At 60.4% G+C, this 23651-nt stretch overlaps 1 protein-coding gene across 11 annotated transcripts in view; it reads left to right on the forward strand.

Annotated features, from left to right (window-relative positions):
• Positions 1-248: 248 nt before the first annotated feature.
• Positions 249-23651, forward strand: part of CACNA2D2 (calcium voltage-gated channel auxiliary subunit alpha2delta 2) — a 135937-nt gene continuing 112534 nt past the window's right edge. For 5 of the 11 annotated variants that reach the window (XM_051851600.3, XM_051851598.3, XM_051851599.3 and 2 more), the window contains exon 1: positions 251-610. In XM_051851600.3, coding sequence (XP_051707560.3) covers positions 390-610 — 221 coding nt within the window. In that variant the 5' untranslated portion in view covers positions 251-389. Of the gene's footprint in view, positions 611-23651 lie in introns of all 11 variants that reach the window. The other 6 variants (XM_070050768.2, XM_070050770.2, XM_070050771.2 and 3 more) reach the window with 3 other exon arrangements.

Below are 23651 nucleotides of genomic sequence, written 5' to 3' on the forward strand. Positions count from 1 at the left end.
CTGCACGGGCCGCCGGGGCAGGCTCGGGGCTGCGCAGGCACGAGGGGCGCGCGGCCGCGGCGGGGGCGCGCGGGGGCGCGCGGGGGCGGGCCGGCCGGGTAGCGGGGAGAGAGGGGAGGGCGGCGCCGGCAGGTTGGCGGCGGCAGCTTATTTGAGCGCAGGTCCCGGGCCAGGCGCTCAGAGCGCTCGGAGCCAGCGCGGCGGGGATATCGCGGCGCGCAGCCCGCAGAAGCGCTGCGGCCGGCGCATCCCAGAGGCCTCGCGCGGAGCAGGCGGCGGAGGAGAGGCCGCCTGCGGCCCCCCGCCCTCGCCCCCCCGCCCCGCCGCCGCCGCCGCCGCCGCCGCCGCAGCCGCCCCCCTCCCCGCGGCGCCGCGTCTTGAATGGAAACATGGCGGTGCCGGCTCGGACCTGCGGCGCCGCTCGGCCCGGCCCCGCGCGTACTGCGCGACCCCGGCCCGGCCGCGGCCCCCGGCCCGGCCCCAGTGCCCGGCGCCCGGCGTCCCGGACCCCGCGCCCGCTGCTGCTGCTGCTGCTGCTGCTGCCGCTGCTGCTTCTCCCGCTGCTCGCCGCCCCCGGCGCCTCTGCCTACAGCTTCCCACAGCAGCACACGTAAGTGTCCGCGGTCGCCCGCGGGACCCCGACCGAGCTCCGCGCCCCTCTGCGCCCCGCGGTCCGCGCCAGTCCCTCCTCGCGCCCGACGCTGGGGCGAGGGCGCTGGATCCCGCTACCCGCTGCGTCTGGGGGCGGCGGCCCCGAGCCCTGAGAGCCAGCAGCCGCGGTCTTAGCTCTTCTGGCTGCGTCGCGAAACTTCCCCGCGGTGTCCCTGCTTCCCCGCCAGTCCCCCGAAACGGGGCAAGGCGAGATCTCCAAGCCGCGGGATGCGGGGTCTGAGCTTGTCAGCTAATTGTCCTGCCACTGTCCCGCTGAGGGGAATCCGGAATTGGGTAAGGGGGCGGTTGGGACCCCCAGCCCAGAAGAGGCTGGGCGGCTTGTCCCTCCACGTTCCCAGACCCGTGGGGATAGGCGCTATGGAGCCAGGGGTGCAGGCACCTCCACACCTGTCTTCATGAGCTTCTTTCTTTTGGGGGGTCTGGATGCCGAGGATGTGGGCACCACAGAGGGTCAGCGCTGTTCCTGGCCCTCCTCTACCTGAGGGGAGGGTCCCCTGGCCAGACCAGTTGAGAGGTGCAAGTGTTGGGGTCAGGACAGAAGGTGAATGGCAGGAAGGACCCCTGTGTGCCCCTGCCTACGCCACGAGGCTGCCTGCCGCCAGTAGCATCCCCAGCTCTGCCAGCTTGTGCCGGTCCCAAGAGTCCTGAGCCCCTCAACCCTCCCAGGAGCCAGCAGACTCAGTGGCCTCCCCTTGGTGAGGGTGGCCAGATGTGTCTGGGGCTGGGAGGGATCGTCTGTCTGTTTCCCAACACCATGCCCCAGCCGGATGTCTGCCCAGATGTCCCTTTGGGGCACAGTGACCACCTTGCTTCTGTTTCCTGTGCCTGGGTCTCAGGAGTCACTTGTCCCTGGACTCTGCCACCAGGGCCTTGGCCTGGGGCCTGGGGCCACAGGGAAAGGTCTAGCCTCCGGGAAGGGGAAGGACTGGCCCTGCGTCATTAGACCCGTTCTGCACAAGGGTAGGCGCCCCTGGCTCGGCCAGGAACCCTGCTGACTCCAGCCTGTGGGTTCTCCCGGATGAAGGCAAAGCAAAGTCGGGAAAGGGTTTTGCTCTGAGTCCCTCCCTTGTCTTGTCGTCTCTCTCCTTGCACAGCCAGGCTGTGCTCAGGCGGGTGATCAGTTGGCAAATTACAGGTGCGGCACGAACGTGTCCTCTGTCAACTGTCTGGGTTGCTTGCGTGTGTGTGTCGGGGTGCGCAGGGAGCAGAGAATCGTGTGGAAGTTCAAGGCTGGTGGGGGCATTGTCTTTCTTTCGTTATGATGAAAATGGTCTTCAGCCACAGCATTTGAACTGAGCAAAAGCATTGTGTTTTTGTTGTTCTTTATTCCTCAAAGCCAGGCACAAGGCAAGCCACAGAGATGTCTTTCCTAGCCGTGTCGTAGCTCCTTGAATGATGGCTTAAGCAGGCGTCTCCTTCCACTGCTCCTACCCCACTCCCGTTTCCCGCAGCCTGCTGAGGTACAGGCAGCCGCTGGGTCTGTGTGGGTCTCCTCTGGAAGGGTGGCGTGAGACCCTGACCAAAGTGGACACCTGTCCCCAGCCGGGAGATGGCAAGGCGGCTGTGACGGCTGTGGATGCTCTCCTGGCGTCGATGTAGTTGGAGCTGATTCAAGTGTTTGGGCCACATCTTGCAAACCATAATTAGGGAATGAGAGTGGGGATGGAGTGGGGGGGACGCACACCGCCCTGAGGGGCCAGGGGGGGGGTGACTAATAGAGGCGGCATGAAAGGTTTGCCGTTGACAACCAGCGCCCTTCAGCTGCCCTGGTCCCGCAGATGCAGGTGCCCGTTGATCCTCGGAACGAGACTGGGGAGGGCGTCCTGAGGATTCCGCCCCTCCGTGGCTGTGGCTGGCTGGAGTTGGGGCTTTTGTTGAGCTGATGTGAAAGGCGGAGGCTGCTGCTGCGGCCACAGGGCCCTGGGGCTGCTCAGGGACGAGTGGCCTCCCTGACCCTGCTGGGGGCTCAGTGGAGCCAGGCCAGGCGGGCACTTTGATACAGGTGGATTTCCAAGGTGGAGGGTGAGCCCCCTCGGCCTCAGGGTGCTGAGGTGACAGCCCCGGGTGAGGAGGGCAGGCCATGTGAAAGCAATTTCCTCGTTACCGTCTGCCAGCTGCCAGCATGAAGGGGCCCAGTGTTGCAAGCTGCTTGGGCTTCAGCAAGTGCTGGGGTCCATGGTCGTGTGGTCGTTATTCCTGTAATGGCAGTGATGGCATGGCTCTCTGCCTGCCGGGAGAAGCGGACCGAGGCTGCCGCTGGATTGAGAAGGGGACGGAAGCAGGCCCTGGAGGGAGGACAGGTCCTCGGGTGCAGGGAGGGGGCCCCCTCACCCCCACCAGTGCCTGGATCCGGGTTTCAAATGAGGCGGACCTGGGTGTGTCGTGTGCGTGCGCGTGTGAGCCCTGGCGTGTCTGGGGCGGGAGGAGATGGAGTTGGAGCACACTTCTCCTCACCTGCCGCTGCCTCCCCCTCCCTCCCCCCTCCCCCTCCCCATTATGCCCACCAGGTGGTGGCATTCAGTCCCTGCTGCTTTGTGCGCCCTGCATCTTCCCCACCCCACTCCCCTGACCCCCTTCTCCGCTCGCTCGTTCCACTTCTTTCCCCATCCCTCTCGTCAGCTTGTGCCCACCCGGCCCTGCCCACCTCTTTTGTCCTGCCTTTGGGCCTCTGCACCCCATTCTCAGGCATCCCTGCCCTTCTCTGGCTCCTGCTCCAGAGAGTCTTGGCTGAATGCTGTGTCCAACAGCTGTCGAGGGGCCCGCCTAGCTGCGCCCTCCTCTGCCAGCTCTGCTGTGGGGATGGTGTTGGGCAGCACCTCTCTCTCTGGGGTAGCAGTGAGGGGCCTGAGGTTTGAGCCCCCAGCAGGTGGATGACAGCCAGAGTCCCTGCTCCCCTTCTGAGCGGGCAGACACATGGGGAGCAGTGCCCATGACAGGGCATGCGTCAACCTAGCCCCGGTTAATGGTGGGTGACGTGTGTCTGTCTGGGCCTCTGAGGCCCTGTCTCCACCTCCCTGTTGCTCTCCCTGTTGGAGGGAGGCAGCATTGCACATCTGGGTCCCCAACCTGCCGCAGCTTTGGCGGTGGGGGGGGGGGTAGTTTTGCCGCCTGCTGCTGCTGTCGCAGAACGCAGATCTGCTGGCGCTCCTGCCGCTCTCCCGTTGCGTCTTCTGGGAGTAAGGATTTTGGGGGACCCTTGGTTGTGCCTGCCCCTGGGGCCTCACCTCTGATAGGAGCTTCCTTCTGGCCAGTTGGGTCAGGTCAACCTCTGAGAAGGGAGGAGGCCCCTTTCTCCATGTGTCCTCGCTCAGTCCGAGGGCGAGTCTCTCTCTGGATTTTTTGTCAAGAGGAGAGACCGGCTCCCTCCAGGGTGAGGCTGGCCCCACACGTGGAGGCAGCGGGTCCCTCTGCCCTCTGCCTGTGTGCAAGGGAACACCACGAGTTCCCCACCCGGTGGGTGTGGATGAGTGGACTCTGCCAGCTCCTGGGAGGAGGCAGTGTGGGGGACTGTGGGCTTAAACTGCAGCCTCCTGGGCGGACCCTCTGCATTGGGATGACCTTGCCTCAGTTTCCCCAGCTGAGATAGTAGAATCTGCTTAAGAGGCTGCTGTGAGAATTGGCGGGAGAGCGTGCAGCCTCTGGTGGGCGTGGGGACTCCCGTCAGGTGCCGCTGCGGTGATTGTGTCCGTGTCCTACCCAGAGGCTGCAGGGGTCCTCTCCTGCCAGTGCCCTCCCACGGGCTGAGTGCCTTCCGGTCTCTGCTCTGCTCAGCGCCCCCAGCCACTGCATGACCTTCTCAGGGGTTAGATCCCCTGCTTCAAGGTCTCATGCCTGCACCTCTGGGGCCTCCCCCGTCACCTCCTCAGGAGGTTCCCACTCACAGGATACCAGCTCTTTGTGGACAGACACTGGGCCATGTCCCTCTCAGCCTCCCTGAAGCCCTGCTTGGCTGTGGTGTGTGTGGTCACCAGGCAAACGGTGACCTCTCCTCGCTGAGAACAGCTCAGGCCCCAGAACCTGTGGTCATACCCATTGCATGGACAGGGCGACTGGGACTCAGAAAGGCGATGGTACCTGTCCAAAGCCCACAACTACAAGAGGCAGAAGTAGGAGAGGATTGTCTGTCTCAGAGACATCTGGGGAGTGGGCCCAGGATAAGGGGGTGGGGGCTAGAACCCAAATCTTTGGGAAGAAAACAAAGAGGCGGTGGGCACAGGCCTCCATGCTGTGACCCTTGTGGCACTGTTCCTCTTTGCTGCTCCAGGTTTTGGGCAACCCTGAGGGGCCCTCGCTGGCCCAAGGTTGCCCTGCCAGCCCCCAGGCTGTCGTGGAGCAGCCCAACCAGAGTTCTCCCTCTCCAGAGGCATTGAATCAAGGGCCAGGCCTCCCGGACATGGCTGGGGCAGGAGGGGCTCCATCTGGAGGTGTCTTGCTCTAGATGCCAGTGTGGTTCTGGAAAGAATGGTCAAGAGGTAGGGTTTGTTCGCGCAAGCCTGAGGCTGGCCCTTCTCAGCCATTTTGCCAGGCTCAAGGGCCTTGGACAGACTCAGACCTTGTAGATGGTGGGGCTCATGCCTGGACTTGGGGAGCTGGGGGCTGGGGCAAGGGTGAGGGCTCATTGCTAGAGAAGGACTGGGTGCAGCTGAAGGTTCGGGAGCCAAAACGAACAGGTGTGGGCCCTTCTGGCAGGGTGGTGGTGTCTATGGGAGGAGTGGCTTCTCTGTCTCCTCTCTCTTCTCTCTTTTCTCTCTCTCCTCCTTCCAGCCATTCCATCTCCACTCCACAATTTGCCTTCAGACCTAGTGGTTGGGCTTGGAGCCCAGAGTGTGTGTTGAGGGGGGCCTAGGGCACCCAAGGCAGGGTGGGGCTTTCCCCTTTGGGGCCGGCAGGCAGCCCTGTCACCGCTGGGGGGAATTCTCTTCATGTCTGGTTGTTGGTTTTTCCTTGGTGTCTACTGTCTAAACAAGAAGCTACAGAATCAATATTCGTATTCCCAGAGGGAAGTGTGTGTGTGGTTTGTGCTTTTCTGCTCTCCTGTGCCCTCCTGTCCTGTGTAACCTGAGCAGATTCCTGAGCTGGGGCGGTTGGGGGTCTGTTGGTGACCAGAGATTGAGATGCCCCTTGGGACTGGCAGGGGATCCGCAGGGAGCCCTGGGACCTGCCTAAGGAGTCTCAGCCATTGTCACTTGGGCCCGCGGTGCCTGAGCCTGACCTTGTGGGCTGATGCTGTCCCCATCCCCCTCGGCCCCTGTGGTGCTGATGACCCAGCCTGCTGAGCCCAGCGTGATGCGGACCAGCCGCTGGTTCCCTGGGGTTCCCTGCCTTGGCCCAGGGCCTCTGTCAGGGCAGGCCCAGCCCACTTCCCAGCTGGGCGCTTGCTTGGGGCCAAAGCTCTTCCTCCCCAGCCCCCCTCCTCCTCTGGCATTCCAGCACCCTAAGAAGACCCGTCTGGGGTCTGTCTGCCCCTGTCCACACTTCCCTCGCCATGGATGAGGCCTGACCCCCAGCCCGCTGGCCCTTTGCCCTCCCGCACAGGGGTTTTCGGACCTCCTACCCTGGCCCCTGGCCCTCCATCGGTGTCTGGATGCTGCTTTTCAGGCTGACCCACTTTGAGTGCTGATCAGCCTGATTGTTTCCCAGAGACAGAGGGGCACAGCAGTCTTTCCTGCTGGCTCCCTCCTTGGAAGTGGTCTTCCTTCAACAAGGGGAGGAGTGGGTGGGAAGGACGAGAGGCTCCCACTAGGATTCTCTCTCCCCAACCCCTGACTCTGGGCCCTGTGCCTCGGCCTTTCCCAAGCCTTTGTAGTGAGCCCTGACTGGGTGAACACTGAGACTGCCAGACCTCTCACCAGCTGCCTCACACTGGGACCTCCCACAGCCTCTAGGGCCTCATCTGTAAAATGGGTTCTCCTGATCCTCTGCCTTGCAGAGTTCAGGTGCGATGACAACTCAGGATCGGCCTGGCAGGTGTTTGTGAGAAGGGCAGGTGGGTCCTGCCCGGATCCAGGGGGATTCCCCTCATCTGCAGCACCCAGTGTCCAGCCAGGCCCTCTGGGCTGCTAGGATGCAGTTGTGGTTTCTGGGATCCCTACTCTGTGTGTGGCTATTGCTGTGGCACGTGTCCTTGTGCAGGCTTGTGTGTGGGACTTTCCACACCTGTGTGTGCAGGCATGTGCTTGTGCATGTGTGTTGAGTGTGCCTGTGCTCACAACTGTATACATGTGCATCAGTATGTATGCACACGTGTGATCATGTGCATCCACATGTGTGAGTGGGTGCACGTGTACATACATATAGATGTGGACGTGTGTGTGTGTGTGTGTGTGTGTGTGTTTAGTGCAGGCACAGGCACAGTTTATCTCTGCGCCCAGAATGCGCTCCCAGTGCCCACCTTCTGCACCTGCCTTTGAGGTTAATGCCAGGGCTCCGCTCGGCAAACACTGGCAGCGGGACGAAAAGCCTCCTGGTTGTCAGGACCAGTGTTTTGCAAACTTTTATGTCAGGAACAGCCTGAGTTAAGGCTGAGCTGGAAAGTTTGATCACCTACCAACTGGCAAGGCGACAGTGTGCGAAGGAAACACGCAGAGGCTGTGTCCTTGTAATTCAAATTTTTGCAAATTGAGTGGTATTTAGATTCCTGGGAGAAGCCTGTGAGTCTTTGTGAAGTGAAGCGTCTTTGCAGACAGCCCTTCCGCAGGGGAATCTGGAGGGTGGGTGTGGAGGTCGGCTGTGCAGAGCGGAACCCTTGCTGTGTGACCTTGGCTGGCGCGCTTCCCTCTGGGAGTGGGTGCTTCTCATTTGCACACTGAAGGGCAGCAGCGTGGCAGCCCGTGGAGCGCCAGCTGCAGGTTTGGGGTCCTCCCCCAGCCAGACATCCGTGCAGTCTGCAGGCATGGTTTGGGGTGTTGAAGCGTAGGCCTGCTGACCCCTGTGTGTCCTTCTGTGCTGAGTCTCTCCAGAGAAGCCGTTTCCTTCTCAAGGATGGATTCTGTCCATCAAGGATGGAGCCTTCCTAAACACAGCTGCCCGCTGTCCGCTGTCCGCGCTGGACCTGGCCCTTGGGGCTGGGTGGGCCCTGGCTCATCGGATTCTGATGTCTGAGAGAACCGTCAGTTTGGCATTGTCGGGGCCTGTGTGTGGTCGGTGCTGAGTTGGCCCAGGGTCCTTGGCATTTGGAAGGAGCTTCTGCAAAGGGAAGGCGGAAGGGGCTGCCAGGGCTCAGGAACCTGTAGGCCTTCCTGTGGGGGCAGGGAGCTACGTGTGGGTGCTGACGTGGCAGAACGTGTCACAGCCACAGTGAGACAGGCAGCTGAGCCACCAGGGGCTGGTCCCTGCGCTCTCAAGGCCTGTAGGCTGTGGGTGTGGATCCCATGCCTGGACCAGGTTCATACAACTCGGACCCAGGTTGCCCTACAGCACATTAGGCATTTATTTATTATTATTGTAATACATCTGCGTGCTAAATTACACACCTTCCAGCAGCGATGGCAGGAAGCATTGGCCCATAAAAGGAGCAAAAAGGGACTGGCGTTGTGGTGTAGCGGAGAAAGCTGCCTCTAGTGACACCAGCCTCTCATATGGGCGCTGCTTCATGTCCTGGCTGCTCCACTTCTGATCCAGCTCCCTGCTAATGCTCCTGGGAAAGCAGCAGAAGATGGCTCACTTGCTTGGGCCCCTGCTCCCATGTAGGAGACCTGGATGAAGCCCCTGACTTCAGCCTGGTCCAGCCCTGGCCATGTGGGGAGTGAACAGTGGGTAGAAGATCTCTCTCTCTGTAACTCTGACTTTCAAATAAATACATAAATTTTTAAATAGGCATTTATTCATTATATGTACATTATATATGTAAGAAGGATTTTTTTAAAGATTTATTTTATTTATTTGAAAGGCAGAGTTATAGAGAGAGGGGGTAGAGATAAAGAGAGAGACATCCTCCATCTTCTGGTTCACTCCCCAGATGGCCACATCAGGCAGGTCGAAGACAGGAGCTTCATCCAGGTCTCCCACGTGGGTGCAGGGGCCATGGACCTGGGCCATCTTCTGCTGCTTTCCCAGGTGCATTAGCAGGGAGCTAAATGGGAAGCGGAGCAGCTGGATTCAAAATGGCGTCCATATGGATGCTGGTGCTGCTGCTTAACTCATTTCGCTACACTGCTGGCCCCAACAAAGAATTTTTTAAAAAGATTTATTTATTTACTTGAGAGGTGGAGTTACAAACAGAGAGACGGAGAGACAGAGAGGTCTTCCATCTGCTGGTTCACTTCCCAAATGGATGCAACAGCCTGGAGGAGCTGAGCCGATCCAAAGCCATGAGCTTCTTCCAGGTCTCCCACGCAGGAGCAGGGGCCCAAGCACTTGGACCATCTTCCCCTGCTTTCCCAGGCTTAGCAGAGAGATAGATTGGAAGAGGATTTGAACTGGTGCCCGTATGGGATGCCAGTGCCACAGGCAGATGCTTAACCTACTACGCCACAGTGCCGGCACCCCAATAAATGAATCTTAAAAAAAAAGAGACAGAGAAAAGGCAGTAATTAGATTCTGGGAAATCTCCGCCTGCTCTCCAGAAAAAGCGTGAGTGTTCCTGCCCTTCCTTAGCGTGAGCCTCCCCTGTCATTAACCCTCATCATGCTCAGCTCCCCTCCCTGTGAGCCTGCACCATGACCACGCAGTGGCCTGCTGCTCACTGTTCGCTGTTCCACGACTCGCTCATGTATTCTTACTCACAGCCAAGTCAGGGGCCTGGTGCTAGGCAGTGCTCGCTGTCTGGAGCCAGTAGTGTGCAGGGTTGCCCCAGGGTACCTGGGGGGTCCCAAAGCTAAGGGTAGTTCAAGCTTTCCAGCTCTGCCCAGAAATGCAAATCACCAACTGGACAAACCTGTTGGAGCATGGGAAAAATCACCTTAACTAATAAGGTTTGTAGTTACAAGTATGCCTCTTGGGTTGTAGTGTTTGAAGCAGAGCGACTCTGGCTGCCCTAGCCTGCTGCTTCTTTGCATTCTGCTCAATAAATCTGATTCTCTTCAGTCTGTTGGACCGCGCTGGTCAATTCTTGCAACCCTGGAGGCGCCATTGCATAGACTGAGGCCCCCGGGTGGGGGAGTAGGCATCAGGCCACACGTTCTGCAGGCTGGCCACCCTGATGGGCAGGGCCCAGTGCCCAGCACTATTGCTTGCTCCTTGCTGTTCCCAGGGTGACTTCCTGGCATGGTGACGTCACGCCATGGTGTCTTGGGAAGAATGGTTGGTTGCTGAGTAGGGTGGGCCAGGTGGGCCACGCCCCTCTGCTGTGAGGCCCCAGCCTGCTGTGGCCTTTGAGTCTTGTAACTTCCTTCCGCAGCCGTGCTCTCCCGCCGCTGGCGCTGCTTGAAATGCTGCATTTGAAGCCTTAAAGGTCAGGCCTGGTGCCGCCACCAGTTCCAACAAACAAGCGACAAACAGCCCACCCCAGCCCTGCGCCGGCTTTGTTTGCTTGAAAAGAGAACGAGCTGTCAGACAGGTCTCTGCACCCAGGGTCTCCGTGCAGGGACATTTTCCCTGGGTGTGCCGGGGGTAGGGGCCCTTGGAGTCTTCCCTGCTCTCATTGGCTTGCTGCAGAGTCTCCCACTGAGGGTCGCCTGTGACCTTGCACCCCTGAATCTGGCCTGGGCAGAGAGCCCCATTTCATAGCCTGGCATCTGAGGGCCTGCCCAGGCTGCCTCTGGCCTCTGGCCACTGACCCTGGGAGTATCCACCTCCACCCCCGCCCATGCGGAGCCTCTTGCAGGTCCTGGGAGGTTCTCTGACCTTCCCACCTTGTGGCCCTTGCTTGCCGTGGCCCTCTACCAGGCTAGGCCAGGAGGCTTCCCAGACTGGCTCCCTGCCCCTCTGTGGGACACTCCCAAAACCCTGAGCCCCTCCTGTGGCTCTGTGCCAGGTCACAGGTGCGCTCCAGGGGCAGGCATGCGGCTCATTGCCGCCTCTCGAAAGCTGCATCCGTGGAACGTGTTTGAGTACAAGGAGAAAAGGCTGCTGCTGTACACACCTTGGCAACCCCAGTGTGATGTGGTTTTCCCATGTGGTTGGGTCCTTTGTCTCCTGACAGGGCATTGAGAGTTGGGTGGGACCAGGCCCTCACTTTTGGTATGGCTATCTGTCCTTCACTGACTTCCCTAATGACAACAAGATGGCTGCCACAGCTCCAGGCATCACGTGCAGACCCAGGCATGAGGGGTGGAAGAGGTGCTTCCTCTGGATTTCTCTTAAGAGGGGAGGAAACCTTCCCCAGAAGCCCCTAGCTGACTTTCCCTCCCACTTCATTGGCTAGTACTAGGTCACATGTCCTCTGTAAGCCAATCACTGGCAGTCGAGATGGTACGTTGTGATTGGCTCAGACTAATCAGGATTTGCCCTTGAGCTGAGGATGGGGTCACCTTGGGGCTGGAGGGGGAGATGCTGCAGACCAGGGTTTGTGAGCAAGAAGGCAGGGATGACGGAGGACCGAGCCCTGTCTTGCAGGGTGAGACGGGAGGCCGACGGTGGGCTTGTGGCTGAGTAGAAGGTGGGGGCAGGGCAAGAACCGTGCCCAGGGAACCCTAGTAAAGGAAGTGGTTGTTTTAACCACAACGTCAGTCTAGGAGCTGGGTGGTGTATCTCACATACACTATCCAACAAGGTCAGTCCTTTTTTAAAGTTTTATTTTCAATTTTATTCTGAGAAGCAGAGACAGACGGAGATTTTCCACCCAAGAGTTCACTGCCTAAATGACTGCAGTGGGCTGAGGTCGAAGCCAGGAGACGGGAACTCCATCCGGGTCTCCCATGGGGTGGCAGGGACCCAGTGACTTGAGCCATCACCTGCTGTCTTCCAGGGTACACCTTAGTAGGAAGCTAGAATGGGGAACAGAGCCAGGACTTGAACCCAGGCACTCTGATATGGGCTGTGGACTTAAGACGAGCAGTGTCTTAACCACAAGGCCAAACACCAGCCGCGAGGTCAATCTGTTTTGATTTGTTTTCACAAACCGGAAAACGGGAGGCTCAGCGAAGCTGAGTGATGCCGAAGTCACACGGACAGCGGTGGGGGCAGCAGTACCTGCCCGGCGCTCAGATCCCAGCACCTGGTCACTGCCCCGCGTGGCCCTTCTGCAGCTCACCTCTGGGCAGCCCAGGCCCCATCACACTCCCCCATCATGGCTTCCTGGGAGACACCTCAGGGACCAGAAGCAGGGCCTGGGCACCCCGTCTCCCTCACCCTCGCCTGAGGGCTGGGTGTGGATCAGTGGGCACCGTGTGACCTTCTGGTCCAGATTAACGCCTCAGTGGTACAGGTAGGGAAAAGGAGTCCCAGAGAGGGGCACTGCCTTGGGCTTCTCAACAGTTGAGGCACAGCTTAGACCCAAACCAGGACGGGAGCAGCTGGCGCCCTCGCGCCTCGGGCTTGGGTTTGGTCAGGCGGGGCCTGGAGGAGGTAGCTCAGGCCGTGCCTGTAGGCAGAGCTGGCGACGCTGACAGAGTGGCACAGCTGGCCCGGCCTGAGGGCTACCACAATGGAAGTGACATTGCCAGGTGGGTGGTAGGTGCCAACTTTGCTGGATGCTGGGCTGTGAGACTTGGTTCTCGTCTTGGGCGAGGGAGGTGGCAGGCAGTGTGGGAGGCGTGGTTCCGACTCTGCAGCGAGGCCTGTGCTGTGTCGCTGGTTCCCCCAACGCGGGTGACAGCGTTCCGGCCCCGCACGGCTGCGTTCTCACCACCCCGCACCTGGCCTTGCCACTGCCCTCTGAGCTCTGGTCTGCACCAGTGCTGGGTCTGGCTGGACCGAGTCCAGGGGTGGTCAGCCGGGGACACAGGTCTTGGACTCAGCCCTGGGCCTGTCCTGCTCCTGGGTCGGGGTGCCCCTGCAGCCATTGCTCCCACCTGCGCCACAGGAGCGAGGTCCTCTGGGGCCATCCGAGGGCAGGGAAGGAGCTGCCTCTACTGGGCAGAGCTGGGGGTCTCCCGGACCGGGACAGGCCTCCTCTGATCCAGGTCATCTTCTTTGAAAGAAAAAAAGTTCAGAAAGCTATTTTTTTAAGTTTGCTTTATTTACTTAAAGTTCATTTTTGTGTATTTGAAAAGCAGAGCAAGAGAGAGAGAGAGAGAGAGAGAGAGAGAGAGAGAGAGAGAGATGGATCCTCTGTCTGTTGGTTCATTCCCCAAATGCGCTCAACAGCCAGGGCTAGGCCAGGCTGAGGCCAGGAGTCAGGAACTCCATGTGGATCTCCCACGTGGGTGGCAGGGACCTAAGTACTTGCGCCATCATCTGCTGCCTCCCAGGGTGCTCATCAGTAGGAGTCTGGGTCTGAAGCAGGGGGCTCATGCACTCCAGGTAGCAGCCCAAGGCCTGCCGCCAGGTGGGTCTGCTGCTGTGGCTTTCTCCCAGGTGCCTGCTGGGAGCTGGTGGCCCCTGTCACCCGCGTGCACGTGGAATAGAGGGGCGAGACAGTCTAGAGCACTGCGCATCTCTGTACTCCTCCCCCTCCCCAACCCCTGCGCTGGGCAGGGCGTTTTCCAGGCAGGGAGACTTGGACAGAGGGAGGCACTAACTCAGGTATCCAATGATGGGTGCTGGTGCGGCGGGCTCTGTGGGCCTCCCCTTGGCCCTGCCCCTCTCACCCGAGCTAGCCTGTCCAGCTCACCGTGGGAGTCTGAGCCAGCCTCTGCCCGCCTCCAAGCCTCAGTGCCCACTGTGTCCCTGTGCGCTCCAGAGCCGTGGGTCCTTCTGCACAGGCGCCCGCGCTCCCTGCCCTTCCCCGCCCCACCCCTGCCACCCCCTCGCCCTCGCTGTCCTCTCACCATAAGCTGGTGCAGGTGGAGGCCACAGCCAGGAAGGCTGCTCGGGTAGGCTGGGGGTGCTCCCAGGAGGGGCCCTCTCCCTTCATGTCACAGTGCCCACCGGGGCAGCGTGTGTCTTCTTCCCTGGGGGCTTAGCAAGCACAAGTGCTGCATGAGCGTTTGCTGAGCTGGAGCCCATGGTCTGTGCACATGTCCACAGTCCCCCGCTGGCCGTGCCTGTGGAAGCTGGGGCCTGGCCCTGCTGGCATTGGAGGCAGAGGCCAGCTGCACATCCTCCTGCTCTCCTGCCAGGGGTTGCCCCAGCCCAAGGGCTGCCTTTGAGGACTGCCTTGGGGAGGGAGGTGAAGGGAGAACCAGGTACCCTTGGGGCTGTATGATTTCATTGAGTGGGGCTGGGCCTGGCCATCAGCACTTTTCTGGAGCCCTCCTGTGAGCCAAGGTAGAGAACGCTAGGTGGCTGCTGTGGCACTGTGGGTAAATTGTTTGGGACACCTGCATCCCGTAGTGGAGGGACAGTTTGAGTCCTGGCTGTTCTGCTTCCTCTGATCCAGCTTCCTGCTAATGTGCTTGGGAGACAGCAGATGATGGCCCAGGTGCTTGGGCCCCTGCTACCCCCGTGGGAGACCCAGATTGGAGTTCAGGGCTCCTGGCTTCAGCCTGGTCCAGCCCTGGTTGTAGGCATCTGGGAAGTGAACAAGCAGATGGAAGACCTCTGTGTCTGTCCGTGTTTCTCTCCCTTTCAGATAGGTGAAAACAAATACAGAAACATGAAAAAGCACAAGAGAGAACTGTGGCTCAGAGGGTAGGATGCACACAGGATCCCCACCTCTGCCCGGCAAGGGGCACCGAGGTTCTGTGCTGCCCATGAGGAACCAGCTGTTCCCAAATGCCTGTGTATGTGGCCAGGGCCGCTGTGTCCCAGGGAGGTCATCCAGCCACGGCAGGCAGCCTTCAAGGGCCGATTGAGACATCATATTCCAGGCTCCTGAGAGCCACAGCATTGCCATGGGCCAGGGTGATGCAGGACCTATGACCTGCCCTTCCCTTAGGCGAAGCCATGATGGGGCGCATAGCCAGGGGCAGGGGCAGGGGCAGGGGCAGGAGGCTGAGGCTTGCCCTGCAGGGCACTCCTGCCCCAGTTCCTGAAGCTCCTGGCAGGCCCTGCGTCTGTCTATCAGCTATGCTCCCTGAGGCTGCGTTCCCCCTGGGCCGTGTCTCCTGGCACCCAGGATTGCCTTGGGCACCCAGAACTCCTGACTGCCCCCCCCCCCCGCTGCCTGGCAGCCCACAGCCCCAAGTTCCCTGGCATGGAGTGGAGTGGCTGGGGCAGGGGCGCGGGGAGCAATCCCAGAGGCCATTAAGCGGAGTGATTTACATGGTTCCTGAGCCAGCGCCGGGGGAAATATATTTCACAGGTGATTTCCAGGCCGGTGGCGTATGCAGGAGGCCATTACTCTCGAATGTAGAAGGGTGGGGACTTCACGGTGGCTGCAGGACCGGAGCTGCAGGCTCTGTTGGCCTCGATGCAAACACCTGCTGCTCACTAGGCAGCCGGGGCCGGGGAGGGCGGGGCGGGCACGGTAAAGATAGCCCCTGTGCCACCACCTTTGGGTCAGTTTGTGCCTCAGTTCCCTCATCTTTACAATGGGCCCATTTCCTGTGTACTGGTAATAAGGGTGGAACATGCAGTCTTTCAACCCGTGTGTGCCCGACCCCATCCTGGGAGAAGGGGCTCTAGGGACCGGTCTGTGGCGGAAAGTATTGGGGGGTGGTGAGTACATTGCCCTTGTGGGTACTCTGGGGGTGGGGGCAGCAGCAGGAGGGTCTTCCAGAGGGGCTCGCATCTCGCTGGGTTGGTCAGGGGATGATAATATCCTCAACCTCTGATGTCCAGTGGGGCTGTCCTGTGTACTGCCAGCCCTCAGGGACATGATTGTAGGACGCAGGGCAGAGCATTGGGGTGCCTGGGCCAGGAGGCTCTGCCCGGGGCCCCTTGTGTTGGGCACAGGTTAGTATCTCTGGAGTGAATGAATGAATGAATGAAATCTGTTTCTGAGAGATCGTTCTTGCCAGTCTGTTTCCCCCTTGTCCCAGTGGGAAGGCCCAGCCCCCCTGGGTGCTGCCATGCTCACTCAGCCCAGGGTCCCTCAGGCCCCTGCCAGATGGAGCTCCTGGAGATTGGGGGCCGTGGATAAGCAGGATAACCTCACATTGAATACAGTGTCCAGAGCCAACAGGCAGCCGCTCTCAGCCTTGCTTGTCTCGTCTGAGCAATGGGGAGAGACGTCCATCCTGCTGCCCTTCTCAAGAGCTGTGAGGGCTGGAAACAGGCCGTCTGGGGAACAGCGGGGGGTGCGCTGTCCTTGGGTGTCAGGCAGGGCACTGGGATGGCTCCACGGCCTTGGCTATGCAGGCGGTGCCCAGTGAAGTCCTGGTACTGCCTGAGGCCTCCACCTGGCTCGTTCTCGCTGGGCGTGTTCCTTCCTTCACCGCAGCTGTCTCTTCCATCTCTCTGCACATGCGAGCATTGAATGTGCCAGGCACTGGCAGGGAGGGCACACAGACACAGGACCTGCTGTGTTGGAAGGTGGTGAGTCCCACGGAGGAGGGACAGCGTGAATTGGTAGGAGGTTGCAGTTTACCTGGGTAGGGTCAGAGTGGGCTTCACTGCAAAAGGAAGTCTGGGGAAGGAAAAAAAAAAAAAACAACACATGGAAGCAGCCTTGTGGGTGTCTGGGAGAAGAGTGTTCTGAGCACAGGACTAGCCAGGGCAAATATGGCCAGGGCAGCGGGAGGAGAACGGAGGGATGGAGGAGAGGACATCAGAGGGTAATGGCGGCCAGGTCAAGCAGGGCCCCAGGTCAGTTAGTGAGTCTTTGACCACTGTGGGAGCGGGCTGGGAGCCGTGGGAGGGAGTGAGCAGAGGAGGACATGAGCAGGGTGGTGGCCATGGCGGTGGTGAGACATGCCAGGGATTTGGGTGTGAGAGAGGGAGGGGGCTCTATGTGACCCCAAGGTGTTTGGCTCGAGCAGCTGGAAGGACAGAGTTGTCACCTGTAGACCTGCAGGAGGCTGGGAGGAGCAGGTCCGGGGCATGATCGGGTTTGGTCCTGCAGAGTTTGAATTGCCCACCAGACACCTCTGGGCCTCCGGAGGGGGCCAGGCTGAGCTGTGCCTGCCCAGGCTGGGTGCCCAGGACGGAGCAGAGAGCCCTGCCCTGGGAACCCGGAGTTTGCCATGCCCGGCCCACAGCTGCTGTCATCCCCCCTGCTGCCGGGAGCCTGGACGCGCAGGAAGCTCAGGGTTCCGCAGAGGCTGAGCGTGGGAGCCGCCTGCCCGGAGCCTGTGAGTGTGCACCGAAAACTCATTACAAGGCCTTGCACGTGTGGTGCCCTCTGTCTGGGCCACCCTGCAGCTCTGCTGAGCCCCCCTCATTCCCTAGACCTAGGCCGGGTCAGTGGCTGTGCACTCCTGCCCCACCCCCTGGCTTGCTGGACTCCTTTCCCTGGGCTTATCAGGCCCCATAAGGGTCAGATGTCTCATGCTCTGCTTGGAGTGCAGCTCCCAAGGGCTGGCCCACGTGTGCCCTGCTCGCTTGCCTGACCATCCGTGCCCCCGCCCCAACACGTGCCTGGTAACCAGCCACATGACTGACTGTTATCTGAATGAACGAGGGCGGGAGCTACTGGGGATTGGGCCAGAAATGAGCCTTGCTGATTGTGCCCCAGGCAGGGAGGCACCTCTGTGCCCAGCTACCACCCTGGGGAAGCCACGGGAGCCCCTTCCGCACTGCCGTCGAGCTGAGCCCCCACATTTGAGTTCTGCATAGCTTACCCGGCTCTGGGGAGCTTGGCATCAGTGAGGAGCAGATCTCAGAGGAAGTGGGCGATCATGGGGGAATTGGGGTGGGGATTCTGCCCTGCTGGATCGATGCTGCTACACAGGGGCACTCTGGTGTGCGGTGAGGGAGGACCTCCGGCGTGTACAGCCCTGGCTTGCTTGGCAAGGCAGTGGAGTCCTTAAAGGCCCTCCTCTGTACACTGTTCCCAGAGTTTTGTGCATCGGAGTCTACGTTGGGACTAGGGAGGCCCAGTGGCCTAGGTGCCAGGGCTTTCCTGGATTCAAGTTCTGCTTTGGCACAGACTGGCCATGTGATCATAGGCAAGTGACTGTGTCTTCCCAGGCCTCATAGTTCTCATCCGTGAGATGGGCACGAAGTGGTGTGTACCTGGCCAAGGGGTTGGTGTGACTTCAGCAGGAATCACACCCAGCCCACGGTAGGGGCCCTGCAGTCCTGTTCCCTGTTCTTGGAGCTCAGCTTCCTGCTGAAGGTGGAGCCTCTTTCTTAGCCCTGCCCTCCAGCGTCTCACCCACTGGACTCCCATGAGGGGAAGATGTCTGGGAAAATCTATCCCTGGCTGTTTCCAGAAGACTCTTCTTTGCCAGGCTCCAAGCCAAGCTCTGCAGGCTGCCTGGTGGTGGGACCAGGCTGTAGCCACAGCCTAAGGTGATGCTTGGTAGAGGATGGGGAACACTCAGGGTTTGAGAAGGGGCTGGGGGAAATCCAGGAAGGCTTCCTGGTAGAGGTGCCTAGGCCAGGTAGAGGAGGGATAAGACCAGGGGACAGAGCTTCACTTGGCCTCCCCTCTGTAGCTGCATGGCCTCAGGAGGCCTGACGGTTTCCATGAGGTCTCTGCCCTCAGGGGACCAAAGGACCCTGGGGGGTCTCTGTCCTCCTCCAAGCAGGAGGCCATGTAGAGGACACACACGGAGGACGGAGGACGGCTATTTGTGGCGCAGCAGGATTTGACTCACGCTGGGGGAAGGGGACGATGGTGGGAGGGGAGATGGCGACGTGTGAATCACAGAATCTGACTACAGTGATTGGTGACATGAGGACAGAGTCTGTCTTGCCACTTCTGGCCAGGCTGCAGCTGCTGGTGTGGACGAGAACAGGAGGCCAGAGCTCCTGGGTTCCTCCTGCCTCACCTGGTGACCTGCACGGGTGCCTCCGCCTGCCTCTGCCCACAGACGCCAGGCTCGGACATAGCTCCCCTGCCACAGCTCCGGCTGGGCACCCAGGGCTGCGGGGACGCCGCCTCCCGGGAGCTGTCTCGCTGAGGCTGAGCTCCCATGTGCTCATTGCTGGGCCCAGGCAGAGGGCGCCTCCCTACCGCCCCTGACTACCTGAGGCCTGTGCTGGGCAGAGGCGCTGTCCCAGACCCCAAAATGCCCATCATCAGTGTTGGCACCTGTGGCAGGCGACTCTGGACCTGGACCACAGGGGACAGCAGAGACCTGTCCGGGTGCTTCTCGCCAGGACCCTGGTTTTGCCTGGGGAGGCCTCAGCTGGTTCATGAGTTCCCCTTGCTCCAAGGTGAGTCCCAGCTGGAGACAGAAATTCACACACAGCGATGCTAGGGACTCGCCGGCCTGGGCCGTCAGCAAGGTCGATGGTTTCATCCCGGACCAGGAAAGGATCCCCCACCTATGTGCACCTGTGTGGCTGCCTGGCTCTGTGTGGCAGGGGTGGAGGTGGGGGTAGGGGCGGGGGCAGGGGTGTCTCAATACAGTACACAGAAAACAAAAGCTCCTGGGAGCTGCCGTGGCCCTGTGGGTCCTGAATCGGGACCCTCAGAACAGCCTCGGGTTTGTGGCGAGTGTTCCACGGAGTCGTGTTTTGCAGTCTGCTTCGAGAATACGCCGACACTCCAGGCGTGCAGTGGGGCACCACACCGGGTCTTGTGGGAAGGATGGCGGGCCAGCCGTCCTGCCGCCGCCAGGGCAGTTTGGAAACCACCAGCGTGGCCAGCTTCTGTGCACGGAAGGGAAGCTGAGGCCCAGGCAGGCAAACAAGTGAGCCTGCACAGACCCCGGGCCTCGCCCCAGGAACCAGAATGTGGTGTGCAGGAGAAAGCATCATGGGGCCAGGGTGGGGACAGCGTGACAGAGACAGGGAGGAGGACAGCTGTGTCTGGGCCACTCCTCCTCTGCACTTTCTCCTCCTTGCTTCCTGGAGGAAGTGGCTGCTCCAGCACCAGCGCTTCTGGGAGAGCCATGAATTATTCAGGGAAGCCACAGGCCTGGGCGGCCCTTCATAAACGAGCCTTAATAATTCATAGGGAGAGGAGGCGGGGGAGCGGAGCCTCCTGGGCCAGCCTGGGGCAGCCACTGCACTCCCGCGCCTCCGCAGCCTCTCGCAAGAGCTCCCTCAGGGTGTGTCCTGACTGTTGTCCAGGGCCCTGGGTGCAACACTGAGTGGTCCTGTGGCTCGCTTCCCCTCCCCCGGACAGACGGGACAGGGATCTGGCTGCCCCTGGCCTGTCTCTGCTGTGCCGCCCACTCTCGGGCAGACCCCAGGCAGGGGTGCAGATGCCTAGATGGCCCTGGGAGGCCCAGGCTACTCCTCTTCTGTAGGAGAGGGAGGCTGAGACCTGGAGAGCCACAGGACCCTGGTGCCTGCCCCCCATCACCCTGCCCAAGCCCTCCCCTGGATCTGGGGCCTGGGTGCACATGTGATGCCCTCCCTCGCACGCCCGTGTTTTCCTCCTTGCTCGCACCTGCTGCCCCCCCTCACTCCCTGTGCCTTCTCCAGCCCCTACCCAGTCTCCCCTGACTGCCGGTGCCCCTGAGGGCCCTTGCTTCTGCTCTGATGGTGAGAGCAGGTCATTTGCCTTGCGACCCTGGACATTGACCATTCCCCTCAGGGTGCGGGGCTCCCAGGCTCCCTCCTCCCCGCTAGGCTGTTATGGTAAACACTGGGCTGGACCTGGTGCCCTAATTAAAGCCGGACGCCAGCTCACTGTGGGTCTGAAGAGGGAGGCACAAGGCTTGCTGCCTCCCAGCCAAGCGCCAATTAGAAGGAAAAGTTCTCTCTCAGCAGAGAAAAGGAAGGGACAGCCCCGTAATTAATAACCTCATTAAGGAGCAGTATTTGGGCAGGGTCCCAAGACACACGTAGTCAAGGCCGGAGGACTCGGACTAATTCGAGCTTCAAGCTTCGGCTGCGGCGGCGCCTCCCCTGGGTAATCGGAGGCTGTCTTGGCCCAGGTGTGTGTGGCACGTGGGATGAGTGGGTGGGGGTGGGGACCGCGCTTCTGGAAGCTCCACATCGCTCTGCCTGAGGGTCCCAGGGAGGTTGACGATGGGCCCATGCCTCGGAAGCTCGGGTCTGACTTTGCTGGCCGGGGAGTGGGATTCCACCACGAATCCGCTGAGCCAGAGTGCCCCCTTCCCACGCTGGCTCAGCTTCCCCTCCAGGGTTCAGGTAGCATGAGGCCAGAGCTGCCCAGTCCCATAGTGCTCGGGGGAGTGAGGCACCTTGGCTGCTCCGTCGCTCTGCGTCAGCCCTTGGTCCTCCGCTGGGCCCGGAGCCCTGAGGAATGCTGAGGAGGCCTGGGCGACAGGTCCTCCCCCTGTGAGGGTGCTGACGCAGGGCAGAGAGGGGCTGCAGCCCAGGTGGAGGACCCTGAGGTGGGGGCACAGCCGTCCCACATGTAGGGAGCTGCAGGGGTAGGAGGGAGACTGGTCCTGCCGTCCCAGGGACCTGTGTGCACTAGAGGGTGTGGGGGTCTGCAGTGCCCTGGGGCCCACTTGCCGCCTCTTATGTCCTGGGAGGTGAATGTGGTGGTGAACTTTAGCTCCATTTTCCAGATGGCAAAACTGAGGCCTAAGAATGCGTGTCTGGTCCATGGTCTTGGAAGAGCCAGAGTTGAGTCTGGACACAGAGGGATGCCTACCCAAATGACCCAAATGGTCAAGGAGGACTCCCGTGGGAGGTGGCCCTGGGGAGGCCCTGACCCTGGAGTGTGGCCTTGGGCTTCGACAGGGACTGCAGCTGCCCTGGGAGCTCCGAGTGGCTGCTCGTCTGCTAGGGCGGGGTCAGCTCCACACAGGGAGTCCCGGAGCTGGACTCCCTAGGCTTTCTTTCTATCACCCTGCCCCACCCTGCCTGCTGCCGTCTTGCTTTCTTTCCCTTTCAGCCATCAGCGAAGGAGCTGAGATGGGAGGTGGCAGGCCAGCTGAAATATAATCAGAATAATTAAGTGGCCTTTTTTTCGAAATTGTTGCCTCCCCCAGAGCTAGGAGAATAACTGGTCAACCTGCCACGGGAGAAGCAAGGGACTTGGGGCCTCTGCCATTGCTGAGTTTGGTTCACGGCGCCCTTGGCAGCAAGTGGTGTCCTTGGTGCCTGTTCCCTCACACCACTGCCAGCCCCGTCCACACCTCCCACTTCACCTACCCTCAGGGCCCACCCCCTCGCCCCCACACAGGCCGTGGCTGCCCTGCCAAGCGAGGGGATGGCCGTAGACTTGACCGCCCTGCAGAACAGCGTCCATCCAGGCAGGCTGCCTGGTAGAGGCAGCAGGCTTTGAAGGCAGAAAATGCTGCCGCATGAGTGGCAGGCAGACCTGCAGAGGGGGCTGAGGGGTCCGAACCCTTGAACAAAGCCACTCTGCCCTCCCTTCTGCCCCTGTGCTGGGTCCAGCCGCCCACACCCCCTATGCCGTGCCCTCTGAGGGTGAACCGCAGTGTCACCTGTCTCTGGTTTTTTGATTTGTTTAATTATAGATGAGTTTTCTGCATAATTTATTCCAAAAGCCTGGATTATACTGTACAATTAAATCACATTCTGATCAACAACTTCACATATAAAATTAACAACTGGCAACAGTTTAATCTATGCTGCTGCATCCGCACACGGCCTCTCCTTTCTCCCCTCCGCCCTGCCCCTCCCCTCAGCAGGAGCCTTTGCAGCTGGCCTCAGAGCCGGGGCCTCCCCTGCCTCTGGCTGTCTGCGTGGATGGCTTGGCTCCCCTGCACCCCCCTCTCCCTGCCACTCTCTGTTCTGAAGTGGACCTTGGCATCCTGCAGCCACTCCCTCTGCCCACCTTCCCCCAGGCGTTCACTGTACTCATAGGGTCCCAGCTCTGGGGAAGGAGGCTCTTTTGGGTGAGTTTCTCGCCCTCAGGGGACTGCCTAGTGATGGACAGTGAATATGACCATAAAGCTATTCAGCCAGTCGTTGTTAGCCCATTCACTGATGGGAAGGCTGAGCTTCCAAGGGAGCAGAATGCCAAGGTCATGGTGCTGGCCAAGGCCGCCTCTGCCTTGAGGCGTCCCAGAGGCTGCGTTGCTCCGGGAAAAGGAAATCATGGAGCTAATGGAGTCAGGAGGACAGGTCTGGCTTCTCTCTTAAGTGCATGGACCTCAGTTTTCTCTCCTGTGAAATGGGGCCACAGTGCCTTCACCTCCCTAGGTGTGGGCACATTGGAGGAGGCGATTCATTTCCTGGCCTCTCATAGCCACACCATTCATGAAGCCCAGCCCTGGTGCATGCTTGTCTCCTCGCAGACACTCTCTGCTCACCGTCATGTTAGCTTGGCACGTAGAAGCACTTAGAGTAACTAGTGGCATCTCAGCGACAGGCATGGAGAGTCACAAGGCTGTGGGCAGCCAATAGGTGGATCTCCCCGATGGCAGCACCGTCTGGCCGGGGACACACTGGCAGAGCCAGGCACTGGGGCCCACGCTGATGGGAACCTGGGCCAGTTTGGTCAGTTGGCCTTTAACCCCGTGGGGCTGTTGACCCTGGTGTTTCTCTCGCCCTTCTGGAGTGAAGACGACTATGTCTGGCCAGAGTTGAGCTTGGCTTGGAGAGCGGTTTCTGTGGGCACAAGGCTGGAATGCTGCAGGTGTATCGTGAGCTCCTGGCTCCTCTGTGCCCCTGTGTCAGCCCTGGAGCCGGCACCAGGACACTGGCCAAACCCAAGAACCCACAAAGTCACATCTCTGAGACGCTGAGAAGAGTGATCCATCATGTTCTTTTTAACTCGAGGACACACACATTGCCTTCCTAATTGGGTTTGATTTAGGTGAATAATCAGAGTAACTTGTTTTCTCTGGCATTTGCTGACAGGCGGTGGAGCTGGGGCCTGGGGGCTGCTGTGAGGTCCAGAGTGCCAGACTATAGAGCAGCCCAAGGCCCAGGAGAGTGTGAGTGTGTCCCGATGTGTTGCAGTGGGCCAGGCCCCGCGGCCCCTGGCAGAATCTAGGGCTGCTCAGCCTGGTTTGCATGCATATGTGATGGGGAGGTGCAGGGGGTGGAGAATGTATCTTGTGGAAGAATTGACGTTTGTCCTGAGATTTGGTTCTTCTAAAAATTATTTT

Source organism: Oryctolagus cuniculus, chromosome 10 (genome assembly GCF_051225735.1).
Source record: "Oryctolagus cuniculus isolate XC-2025 breed Fujian yellow rabbit chromosome 10, ASM5122573v1, whole genome shotgun sequence".
In the NCBI taxonomy this organism is placed as follows: Eukaryota; Metazoa; Chordata; class Mammalia; order Lagomorpha; family Leporidae; genus Oryctolagus; species Oryctolagus cuniculus.